General features: G+C 43.6%; 1 protein-coding gene across 1 annotated transcript in view; it reads right to left on the bottom strand.

The window, feature by feature from the left end:
- The window catches only part of LOC101846726 (A disintegrin and metalloproteinase with thrombospondin motifs 9), a gene marked incomplete in the record, with an annotated part of 163,321 nt that overhangs the window by 61,893 nt on the left and 89,170 nt on the right, over nucleotides 1-12,258 (bottom strand). Inside the window, 2 exon segments of the mRNA XM_013080651.2 lie at nucleotides 181-452; nucleotides 6,919-7,150. Of these exon segments, the coding sequence (XP_012936105.1) occupies nucleotides 181-452; nucleotides 6,919-7,150 (504 nt within the window).

Genomic DNA, 12,258 nt, shown 5'->3' with positions numbered 1-12,258 from the left:
CCCCCTCTCCAAAAAAACAACTCTTTCTCTCCCTACTGCAGACGTAAAAGTAAGAGTTGCACAACAAAAGTGACAACTGACCAAGACTACTCACTATAGATACACAATACAAGGGATAACAAATCAAGACTGCTCACTATACGCACACAAGAGAAGAGACAACAAATCAAGACTACTCACTATAGACATGAGCGTGAGGACGTATTGCTCAGTGTCCTCGCCGTGGTACTGGTACATCTTGGCGTCCGCCACCACGAGCGTCTCCACGGTGTGCTTCCGGGAGACGCCCACTGAGCGCTTCCTTCTCCGCTGTCCCCTGTGTCCCCCGTGGACACTCTGTGACCGCTCGCTCTCCCCTCTAGAAGAATGTTTGTACAGGGAACTATTTACATAACTTGTGCTGGGAGCTATGTCGTCCAGCCATTGCTTTAATCTGTGGTGCTTAAAATTTTCTGTGGACAAAAAAAGAAGAAAGAAAAGGGAGGGTTACATATTGTACTATGGGTGGGGGGGGGTTCCTGAAAAGAATGTATACAAAGCGAGAAACAAGAGCCAAGTTGTTTATCATTTTTTTTCAGCAAAACAAATTCTAAAAACACATGCTACACCAAAAGTGATTTGTATTGAGTATGATTGATAAGTCAGAAGATAACAGCACCGTTTGCCAGAGAATGCAAGGATAACAGTACTACTGAAAAGAAAATGAACAAACTACACCGGAGTACTCATCGACAATCCACAACAGTGAAGACTACTGGACAGAAAAACGTCGCCCTTTACTGTATACATGCGTATTATACAAGTGCATACATATATGTTTATATATTTATACATTCATACACGGTGAGAGAAAAGGGAGAGGGGCGAGAGAGCGACGGTAAAGGTGGATATCAGAACAGAGAGAAGTACCATTCTGTAAGTCGAGAAGAAAGTAGTGCCCAGCCCCATGAGATGTAACAGATGGAAACATTCTCCATTGTTTGGCCTGGCCTCACAAGGGTTGTGTCTATAGGGCCACGGGGACAGGGAAACCAACAACGATGGAACCTGCGTTTTAATTTTCACCAAAAGAATATTTACTTCTCTGCTACGCCGTGGAACGCTCACTAATTAAGGATACTGCGCACGGAATTCGCTTCCAGTAACGCTGACCCGTTGGAGCCAGTAAATGGGATACAAGTGGTTGACGTTTTTAGGTGGAATTCGAACGAGGTCTCCTTTTTCCCAGACAGAAGTAAGTCTTTTACGCCCCTATCGACACATTTTAGATAGTTTAGAAGGCGGCTTCGATCCTGCCCGTCATGTCCAACCCAGGCACAACGCCCCAACAGAAAGATCAAGACAAAAATCCCCCCCCCCCCCCCCCCACACGGGAATCGAACTTGCGGCTTCTGCATGCGACGGGTAAGCACCTAACCGCCCCACAACGGTCGTTGCCTTTTTTTCTCGTGTCCGTTCGAGAACATTTCTTTTTCAGTGCGATGTCCGGGTGATGGACGAAGACCGACGCCTTCGGAACGACCTGCACTGAGTTCAATCTGTGGTCAAAAACCTCAACGACAAAAAAATAAACCATTATAGCAGGGCAAATGACTGCTATCGACTTACAATATGCTTATAGTGAAGAAGCTGAAACATAGTTCAGTAAGGTCAAAATGATAATATGAATATATTACTGAGTAGAGCTGTAACCTTGGCGTTGACTTGGGGGTTAATGACATGACGGCACAAAGGCGCCCGCATTTTGCAATAACCACTAAACAACATCAACAAAAAAGGTTTTCTAAGGGAAAGATTGGCAAACCTTCAGAAGTACTGAACTTGTTTTAACTTTGCTGCTAAGCCAATAGCTATGAGCACTTATTCTTGAACAGCTCTCGTCACCGGCGGAAGCGAAGCGTAACGCGGTAAACACGAGTCACGCCGATGCCAGAGCCAGGAATAATAAACCGTGGAACTCGAGTCTGCTGCCTTGTTCCCAGGCAGATGTAGCAGCCGGTGAGCCCTCTTTCCCGACGACCGCTCCATTCGTCCCACAAGAGTTCGGCCGGTGACGCCACAACAATTGGCGCGGAGATTTTACAGATGCTTACATTTTTCCCGTCCCCTCGGTAGGCCGGTCTTCTTACACTTTCAATATTTATTCCTCTGTTTGTTTTGATATGAGATAAGATTTTGTGTATGGTTAGTTTTGTTTTGTTTCGAAACAATATTACTCTCCACAATAGTAGGACAAAAATCGACAGAAAGACATACGGATACATTCGAGCATTTGTTTCTTTTCGTAATAGTATCTGGGTAACGACAAACTACCGGGGGGGGTGCGTCCGTGAAGATGGCGAAGACATTGTGACGAAACACAGACACGCACCACACTTAACGCTCTCGCACATGTAGAGGAAATTTGGGGGGAGAGGGGGGAGGGGGGCGACAACGACACAAACAAAGAGCTTCGTTTCCAAAATGGTGTCAGGATAAAGTGGTTCTTTTCTGATGTGAGATTCCTGCACGTGGGGAAGAAAGAGAGATGGAATAGAGTGAAACACGTAAACACAAATAACTCAAACATGCGTACACATAGAACGATTGGACAGTGTAGTTATGGAGTGTTAGGACAATATAACAACCACATGTTCCTTAAGACAGATTGTCACAATAGTGACACTGTAAATAGCAGGGAAGGCGCTGCAAAGTCACCACTGGCCATCCTCTGAGGGAGCACACAGCACACACCCCTAACCGAGAAAAAAAAGGGGAAAGGGAGGGGGTTGACAAAAAGTAAGAACACGAGAAGGAAAGGAAAGAAAACGAGAGACATATGTACGGTGAGATCAGAAGGAAGAGCCACAAACAAAGGATAGACTGAAACGGGTTAAGCGAATACAGTTTGGTGAAAACTATCAACTTATGAGAACTGCAGCAGATGAAGACATCTGCAACCGCCAAGAATGAGAAAATGTGCAAAAGTTCTCCACGGTGCCTGCAGGTGTCCGCTTTGAGACGAACGTGGTAAAAAACAATAAGAAAAGCGTGCAGCCTGTCCGGGAAAAACCCAGGACCAAATAGTGGAGAGCTGCTGAAAATCCAAAACTTCCGCCGCAACATGGGGAGTGCAAACGGTTCACCACAGATATCCAAAGAGAAAAAGGCAACGACGGCCCGAAGTTGACAAAGTACAAGCCACGAGACAGACTCGACCCATGGACATGCTAGAGTTGTGGAGAAAAGAGAGAGGGGGGTGGAGGGTAACTATACCCAAGTGAACAACAAACCACCTGCTAAATTCAAGCTAGACGGCAAAATATCCGCCAAGGACACAATGCAAGTTCCATATGCACTTGTCTAGTGCTACAACTTTCGGTGCTTACGTGAATAGGTTTTCCTAGAGGTCATGACAATATTATATTTCAATATAATATTATCTTGTTGTTGTTTTTTTGGCTAGAGTCCACAAACAGTGACCAGGTGAGTTATAAGTCAAGGACTTACAAGAAGCTGGCAAACACAAGCACTGGCCATAGCCATGTTCGAAAACAAACCATTAAGCAGAAATAGCAAGAGATTTAAAAACAAAGACACTCCTCCAACCAAGCGAACACCAGAAAAACACAGATCACGTGCAATACAAAAGAGTGCACGTGAATTCCTGCCTGTCTGCGTAATTCAAGAAGCACGTTTCTAAACCAAAAAAAAGGGTTTTACCAAAAAAGAAAAGCAGAAGATAAAACAAAAACATTAGAGGTGGTCTTCTGTTCACGGCTGCACGAAGTTGTGGAACGCCAGCTCGTATGTCATTGATGGCAAGTCTAGATTTGGGTCACAGAAACAGCAGTGCCGACGGCTGGCGATGACGAAATATCTTTTTAACCGGAACAAGGTTGGCGCGGTGCCTTAAAGGTAGCGGCAAGTTTACTCTTTAGTGACGCAAGCTAGGGCTGAAAGGAAGCACTTGGAAGAGATAGTTATCAATGGCCCAGAACACGATAATACAAGCAGACAGCACCAAAGCGCAGAAAAGGCGAATGCAAAATGGCAGTACTCTCTGTGTTCAAAATTTGAGAAGTACAGATAAACAATTTCGAGATAAAATTGTTAAGAAATGTTGCCGCCGGAATGGGAGCCCAGCCTGGTAAGTGCGCTCCTTTAGACTCCGCTTGGCAAGCACACAAAGGTACCACATTTTGACACAGACTGGTAAACTTTGTGCTTGATTTGCTACCTGCACTCTTCGTCTCTTTCAACACATAGGGGAAAGCTTTACTCTTTAAGGACGCAGCGAACAAATAAGTCTGATCATCATTAATGATGCGGAACATTTTGAACCATCATACAGTAATCAGAAACGCGAATATGCATTTTTCAAAGTATGCATATTGTTGCCTGCCTTTGTAACTTTCAGATGAAGAAAACAGATTTGAAAAATCCGCCTAAATAGCAAAGTGATGCTTCCTTCTTTAAAATGTCCCAAAAGTGCACGCCTTCAAGCGTTGTTGAATTACTAGAATGCACGTCCTCAGCGTAGAAGTCAGACCCGTCGTTGAACACTTATCAAACTAGAAATTCACCAAGAACAACGTTATGATCAAGTTTTTATATACATTGACAGACTTGTACTGAGGATCGTTTGTGCTCCTCTCGGTGGTCATCATACTGCGACTGGTGCGTGGTACGAAATAACCGTTGTAAAAGGCAATGTGCATCATTAAAAAAACGCCTCCTTTTAAAAAAGAGAGAAATTGTATAGGTTTCACGGCCCTAGCAAGACTAGGCGTTATTCAAGAGGCGGGGCCCCAAATTTACGTTTATCTCCGATAGGACCGTGTTGAATGTGAAAGTTTGAATAAAGTGCCTTTCCAGAGAACACAACGTCAGCCCGAGCTGAGCCTCGAGCCACAGAACCCGCAATCTCACGATTACGAGTCCGCTAAAGTATCGACTAGACTTTTCGTGAGGAATAACGATTCGAGTTATTGAATAATCCCACCAATACTGCTAGCATAAGTCGCGCAAATAAATTCCAGCTCAACAAAAAGCTCTTATTTGCGCTTTACAATTTATATTATTACCCAAGCAGACCTGACAGCATTGCAAAACGATCTGAACTTCCTGGGAAGCATACAGTACAACCTGACAATTTTTAAGCGCTAAAACACTAACATATTGATGAAATCTTGCGCTGTCTATGGATAGGCAACCCTTCCCATCTGGGTGAAGTGAGGAAAATTCCGTTCCCATGGGCACAATGTCGAGCCTGGGGCTCTAAGCCTCGAACTCGCAACCTCACGAGTCCGGTAGTCTAACCACTAGACTACTGACGCCACAAATACGATCCACACTCACAACAAACAAGTGACAAGTAAATAAAACGTATTACGTTCCGATCTAGTTGCGCACACGTGTGTATGTGTGTGTGTGTGTGTGTGTGTGTGTGTGTGTGTGTGTGTGTGTGTGTGTGTGTGTGTGTTTGTGTGTGTGAGTGTGAGTGTGTGTGTGTGTGTGTGAGACAGACAGACAGACAGACAGACAGACAGACAGACAGACAGACAGACAATAGACAGACAGACAGACAGACAGACAGACAGACAGACAGACAGACAGACAGACAGACAGACAGACAGACAGACAGACAGACAGACAGACAGACAGACAGACAGACAGACAGACAGACAGACATAAAATGCTTCCAAAAAGGACAAAACTAAACACAGCCGCCCCATGCTATTAAAACCTGCCAACTCAGGGTAAACGTCGGTCATTAGAGATGACACTCTTAGCTTTTTATCAAAGCATCCAAATCCCAAACCATGTAAAGTTAGTCCATATCATGCTGTTCCTACGACCCTCTCAAAAGATGTTGAGTCCAGCACGGTTTGTTTGAACCCCCGAAGACCCTATCTGAACCCTGAATGATACTGAACGCGTGATCTCAATAACAAAAGTGTGCTGCCGACGCACGGCGGGCTTATCCTTGATCAAACCAAAGCACCCTTGTAATTCATCGCTACTGTGACTAGGGCACGGGCCATTTACCGCCATAGACCTGCCAGGGCACCCGAGAACACGCTTTTTGTGGGTCTTTTTTTCGGGCGGGGGAGGGGGGTTGGAGGGTACTGTTCGAGTTCCGGTTATCAGAATCTCTCCAGGGATGGAAGTGGGGCTATTTAAATAGATAACAGTACTGTTGCCCTACGATGAACTAGTGGTAGTAGTATTAGTGGTAGTAGAAGTAGCAGCAATGGCAGCAGTAGCAGTAGCAGTAAAGTCACAGAAGTCCAAACATATTTTCTTTCAATGAAGAAATGCACAGAAGAATCTGACGTGCGTACAATGACACATTATCCTAACACGGGAACTCTCATACACTGTAGTTCCGAGGAACGTATGGCTGGCCACCAACGATTCCCCAAACAAGCCAACATCCATTCTAAAATGTAATTATACTAAAAATTTGTTTTCTGTTCAAGAAAGATGATGAGCTGTGTACATAAAGACCTCCAGTTCACGAAAATAGCTGAACAAAAGGCGGCAGCATTAATTAGCAAAGCCCCATTTTTCAGTGTTTTATAGGAACAATACTGTAGTACTACACTTATGATTATGAAGCAATATATTTGACCCATTAACTCGTGTTATCTCTTTAAAACATATAATTTACAGTGAAAGCAGACAGGCGTTTGGCTAATGAATTGTGACGAATCATGACAATGGCCTGTAATTGAGAACTATTACAAAATCAGTCACCAACGATTTTATCATTACATGACGTTAAGAAACGACTTTCAACAACAGCAATAACAACAACAACAACAACAACAACAACAACATCAACATCAACAACAACAACATCAACAACAACATCAAACGATCGCATTGTGCACAAACGCATAATTCCGACAATATAAACAAGCCAACACTTACGTGTAATACTACAGCTAGAAGACGACTGGAAATTTTTGGCAGGAAATCTAGTAATGACATATCTTTGGTGTTGCAATGAAGACAAAAATGGTGGTCCTGACGATGACGACGATGATGAGGACGAGGAGGTGTTGATGTTCGATGAAACAGAGGCCTCGACTCCATGTTCTGCGGAGGAATTCCTCGCTGGCTCCACATAGTACTTCTCCACTCCAATCTGAATAACGCCTCTCTGAAAGGGAAAAGAATAAAAAAAACGATTATTATCCTTCATCTTGCAAATCACTTTTTGTCTCTTACAAGAGTTTATTTTCTGTAAGAGTTTGCAGCAGTCGCCGCCCTGTCAATAGATCTAAACATAATACGGCCTGATTATGTGACCACATAATAATATGGTGGTCGCCGGGGAGGAGTCTTCTCGTTTCGGTTTTCTGTTTTTTGGTTGATGGTGGGGTTGTTTTGTTTTTGGTTGTTGGTTTTTTTGGGGGGGGAGGGGTGGTGTTTGTATTTTGTTGGGTTTTTGTTGTTGTTGTTGTTTTGGTTTTGTTTGCTTTGGTTTTTTGTTGTTATTTTGTTAGCTTGCAAGCTTGTTTGTTTTGTTCCGAATTGTTCTTCAGTTGTGTGGATATTATGCCAGTTATTGTTCTGCTACATCTGCTTCAAGATTGTCTTTTTTTTTCAATTGTCGTCGTAACATATACATGAATATACATTATGTCTTCAATAACTCGTTTTGATTGAAGTTCAGTACACTGGAAATGAGCATGAAAAACAACGTTGCGATACAGTTGTTCAGAATCGCGGGACAATCTGGAACCTTATTCTGCATACAGAAAAATCATTACCCGCTTGGCATCTCATGCGTAAAGGTGTTTGTATGCAGTGGAAAAAAAAGAGTCGGCAGAAAATAATAGTTTTCTCGACAGATATTGTAAACAGACATTCCTGTCTGTTAGTTACATTTTTGTTAGGGGTTTGGGGGCTACTCGTGCTTTTTGCAGCATAAAAACACCTTCGCCTTTTTCCCTAGCCGTGTGAGTCAGGATAAAAATACTTCATGGGAGAGAGCATTTATGCTATGGGAGTAGATAAGGCATTCGTGTTTCATAAACAACGTGCATTAGCTGACCCCGTCAGTGCATACTGATCTTGTCTTGGCGTAAACGTTTTTGGGGGGCAACCACCACTGTTTTATCCACATAGCGAGGTGGATGCCTGCGGATGGAATCCGGAGTGTTGTACAGTTCAGAAATATACAAAAACGAAAGGCATACAGACCCCCGCCCCGTGGTTATCAACAACTACACATGACCTAAACTGTGATTGATTAATACTGAAACAAACATCTTGATCCCTGATCTTATCGGCTGATGAGTGCACCTGTACTCAAATTTTGACCTTCTCCTGTTTTGATTATGCGAGAAAATTCTCCCGGACTAGTTTCTCAACAGTAAGTGACGTCTCCATGGCGCTGAACAGGCCGCTGTAGCGGTTAAAGAAGTACTCGGCGGTAATGCGGGCAATATATATTTCGTCTATCTGGAAATGGTCTTCTTTTCAATCTATTGTTCTGACAGAACTAAGCATCCGCCCTTCCAATTTACATATTCTGTATGGAACAACAACAGGTAAGCGCCAAAGCATCTTCTATGGGACACGGAGTCCTGTCTTCGAGATCGCAACATTCGTCACGCCGTTCTTTTGTGTACATTTGTTTTGAGTTTTTTTGTGTTTTGTTTTGATTTATTTTGCTTTCGGGGGTTTTGGCGACTCTTTCCTTCGGCTTTAACTCATCCATGCCTCTCCTGACACCACATAGCTTCCTGAAGTCGGCGCGTGACTCAATTCAATAGGCGGTTTTTATGCGGTCAGGAAAATTAGAGGGCAGCCCTGTCGGCTACGAGCAAAAAAAAGGGTAAACAGGACACCTGATTCCGGTCGTGAAGAACCATTGAAGCTTCACAAAGAGGAGGCCAATCCTAGGCCTAATCGTGGTCACTGGGCTAAACTCCCCCTGACCTAGATCTCGAGACGATCCTCCCGATGGTAGAGGGAGGTGGTTACGGCGGGACACCACACGACGCTGACCACACAACCGGGTCTCATGGCCGCATACGTCACTGAAGGCGGGTTCCGTCTGACCTGTTTTATCGTACATATTGGTCTCCAAATTTCACCCCATTTGTTGCATTCCCCGTCCACTCATTTCCCTCACAATCCTAGCAAACACTTGTGGCGCGGACAATAAACCCAGCGTACTGTCACTGAGCCAATCTCTCATGGACGGATGGAGGACGACGTGGGTAAACAAAAGACGATTGGTGGAAATAGGGAGAGTCCAATGAAAAGGGAACGGCTCCGTGTTAGAATGAATGAACGAAAGAATGAATGAATGAATGAATGAAGTGAAGATACAGTTTACGGGGAGGTACCACGATAACGGCCTCATTTCGCACAACAGAAAGACCAGGTCGTCGGGGGAGGGGGGGGGGAGATCACGTTAGAGCGTAAACCACCAACCCAACTGAAATAACGAGGGGGGTGAACGAAAGGAAAGAGCTAATGAAAAGAATAAATTAATTAAAGAGATTGAACTCAGCTGATTTGGTTGGTCACAGGGCTTTAAGGATCTTTAAGGATCAGTTTTCGTTTTACTCCTTACTGATGGCGCGCTCATATGACCTTATGCAGTTGCGAGCGCCGTAAAATTATATACTAAACTAAACTTACTCCTTACTTCTTCCTATGGTCAACACAAAGTCACGGAGTAAAGCGTAATCGCGACTTCTGAGACCCCATGTCTTCTCCGAGCGTCTCCGCACAACCCACGAACATCCTGAGAGTCTGAAAGCCTTTCAAAAGGTCTAATCGTTGATGCAAGCTACACGAAGTGAGATGTAATAAAAAAGCAGGCTTTCAGCCAACTGGCCCCTACTACTCTAGTTCATAACTACCACATTAGATGGAAAGAAAAAAGGCACAGACACTGATGAGGAAACGTCGGGTAAAGAAAAGATGCACGCAGTAGAGAAACAGAGAGAATAAACTTGGAATGCATGCTTCTGTGTTCCACGGAACCTCATCTAAAAATATGTTGGCAGGTATCAGAGGCAGAGTGTGGAATGTGCCCCTAACGTACAACCTATGACTCTATAAAAACATGTTACAGGTTAATAAGACACATAATATACAATGACATGTTTTAATAATTTAATGAGCAACAGTCGGATAGAACCATCTATTGTATTAGATATTATAGAAACTAAGTTTGAAATTTAATAAAACAGGGAAAAGAAGCAAACAAACTAGCAATACAACGTACCATACTACCGTGATAGAGCTGAAAAACAGTTTGACTTGACTTTGAGTAAAGAGAAGCACATCGAACCAATAACTACTATTTGGTGCTGGTTAAACGCAAAACATACAAACATAGACAAAAGAGTCTTTGAGTGGAAGTGTAAGAGAGCGTGACAGGTTTTTTTTAAGACAGACACAGAGGGTGGGTTTGGGGGGGGGGGGGGGGGAGGAAGTGAAACACAAGTGATAGTGACGTATGCTAGTGGGCCTGCTAGTGGGGCCTACCAACCACGCACAAGATAAACCGTACTCTTTAAAAAAAAGGCAAACTTCAGGAGCAAACTCTAGAAATAATAACACCGACAATACGATTTACTACAAGTACTCAATGACCGACCAACGACAAGTCTGGGAACCGACTTGATTACGCGACAAACAAAAGCACATCCTGACATTGTCAATGAGGCTCTACTTCAGTTCAAAGCTTGGAATGACTATTATGAGGGACCATTAGAATCGTAAATGACAACCAGCGACACTTAGCAACGAGCTGTGATATAACACGAGGTCCACAGAACCGCTGACCAACCTGCGGCTTCCCATGGCCACCTGTTTATCCCACGGGTTCTACTGGTCTATGCTGAAAGTAGGTCAGTCAGTCAGATGTAATGGACACCGGTCGGTGTTCTCGAGAGGTGGCAATAGTGGGCAAAACGTGAGACCTGGATGCCAGTTGTCCCAGATTGGAGAGTGACCAAATATATTTTCTAGAATAACTCGCCGACTGACAAACAGCAGATCTTCCACTAGGGAGAAAAATACATATAACTTATTGATCGGTAGCACTTAAGGACAGATCTATTTAATTTTACCACTAACGTCTTAATTTTACACATCACCCTTGACTGTCTGTGCATACTGGAATGCAAGTCAAAACCCACGAATATGTTCAGACGTTTAAACAAATAGTACTAGAAAGTCAGTATTCCCCGGTGTCTGAGCACGACGGGAATCCCTTACAGTGAAAGGGCTGAGGTCAGCAAAGTTGCCCTCACTTGGAATTTTATCAAGGAAGAGCTTGGAAACAGATAAGGGCAACAGTAACACTGAATAGGAAGGAGAAGGGGAGAATCTCACCTGAACACCTGTCAACCACGCGACAGGCAACAACAGCACAACAGAAGACATACCGAATTTAGCGACTCAAATGTAAATGGGAGGGGAAAACGGGGATCAGAAAACTGTGCGGAAGGCAAAGACGACTAAAACAAACATAAACAGAAAGGAAGATAAGAATATGAAAAACAAGACGAGGAAGGAAATCAGGAGGGTAAATTACTTATGTTTTTGGTTGTTGATTTTTTTCTACAGGGGTTAAAATACTCAAATTATCCGAGGGCCACTGGTAGTAGATTCTCAATGAGTATGGACCGTAATAAGTATTCTATTAAGGAAAAAAAACACAATTTTCATGCATAATAAACAAAAGTAAAACTAGCCTGAGCTATGGTACCCCATAAACGATTTCTACTATACATGTCCAGGGCAATATCTCGGTAAAAAGGTCCGTGTGAGCAAAACTTGAGGGCCACACTTTGACTACTTATTTATTGATGTCAAGAAGGGGACACAAAATATCGTCTTGCGGCCGCAACTGACACGCCGGTCGTAAGTTTGAGACTCCTGGTTTACAAGAATCAATGAATATTATGAAGTTTAGGGATGAATGGAAGGGAAGAATAAACCAACGAATGAATAAAAGAGTAGAGGACATAATGAATGAAAGGAGAAAAACAGGAGGAAAATATACAGATGGATCAGAATAGCCACATTACAAGAAATCTGTGATTTGATTGTGAGCATGCCGCGTTGTCATTTCAGGCCACCACAACAGCTGTGGTGTGTTGGCCGGTGTGTCAGCTGTCTCATCGGAACACACTGACTTGTGGTGGTAGCATGTGTGAGTGAGTGCGTGTGTGAGTCTTTGAGAGGAGGTGTAAGAGAGCGTGACAGTGTTTTTAAGAAAGACACAGAGGGGGG

The sequence above is a fragment of the Aplysia californica genome, unplaced genomic scaffold, assembly GCF_000002075.1.
Source record: "Aplysia californica isolate F4 #8 unplaced genomic scaffold, AplCal3.0 scaffold00094, whole genome shotgun sequence".
Lineage (NCBI taxonomy): Eukaryota > Metazoa > Mollusca > Gastropoda > Aplysiida > Aplysiidae > Aplysia > Aplysia californica.
Note: the sequence above shows the minus strand (reverse complement) of the source record. Positions and strands in the feature narration are given on the sequence as shown.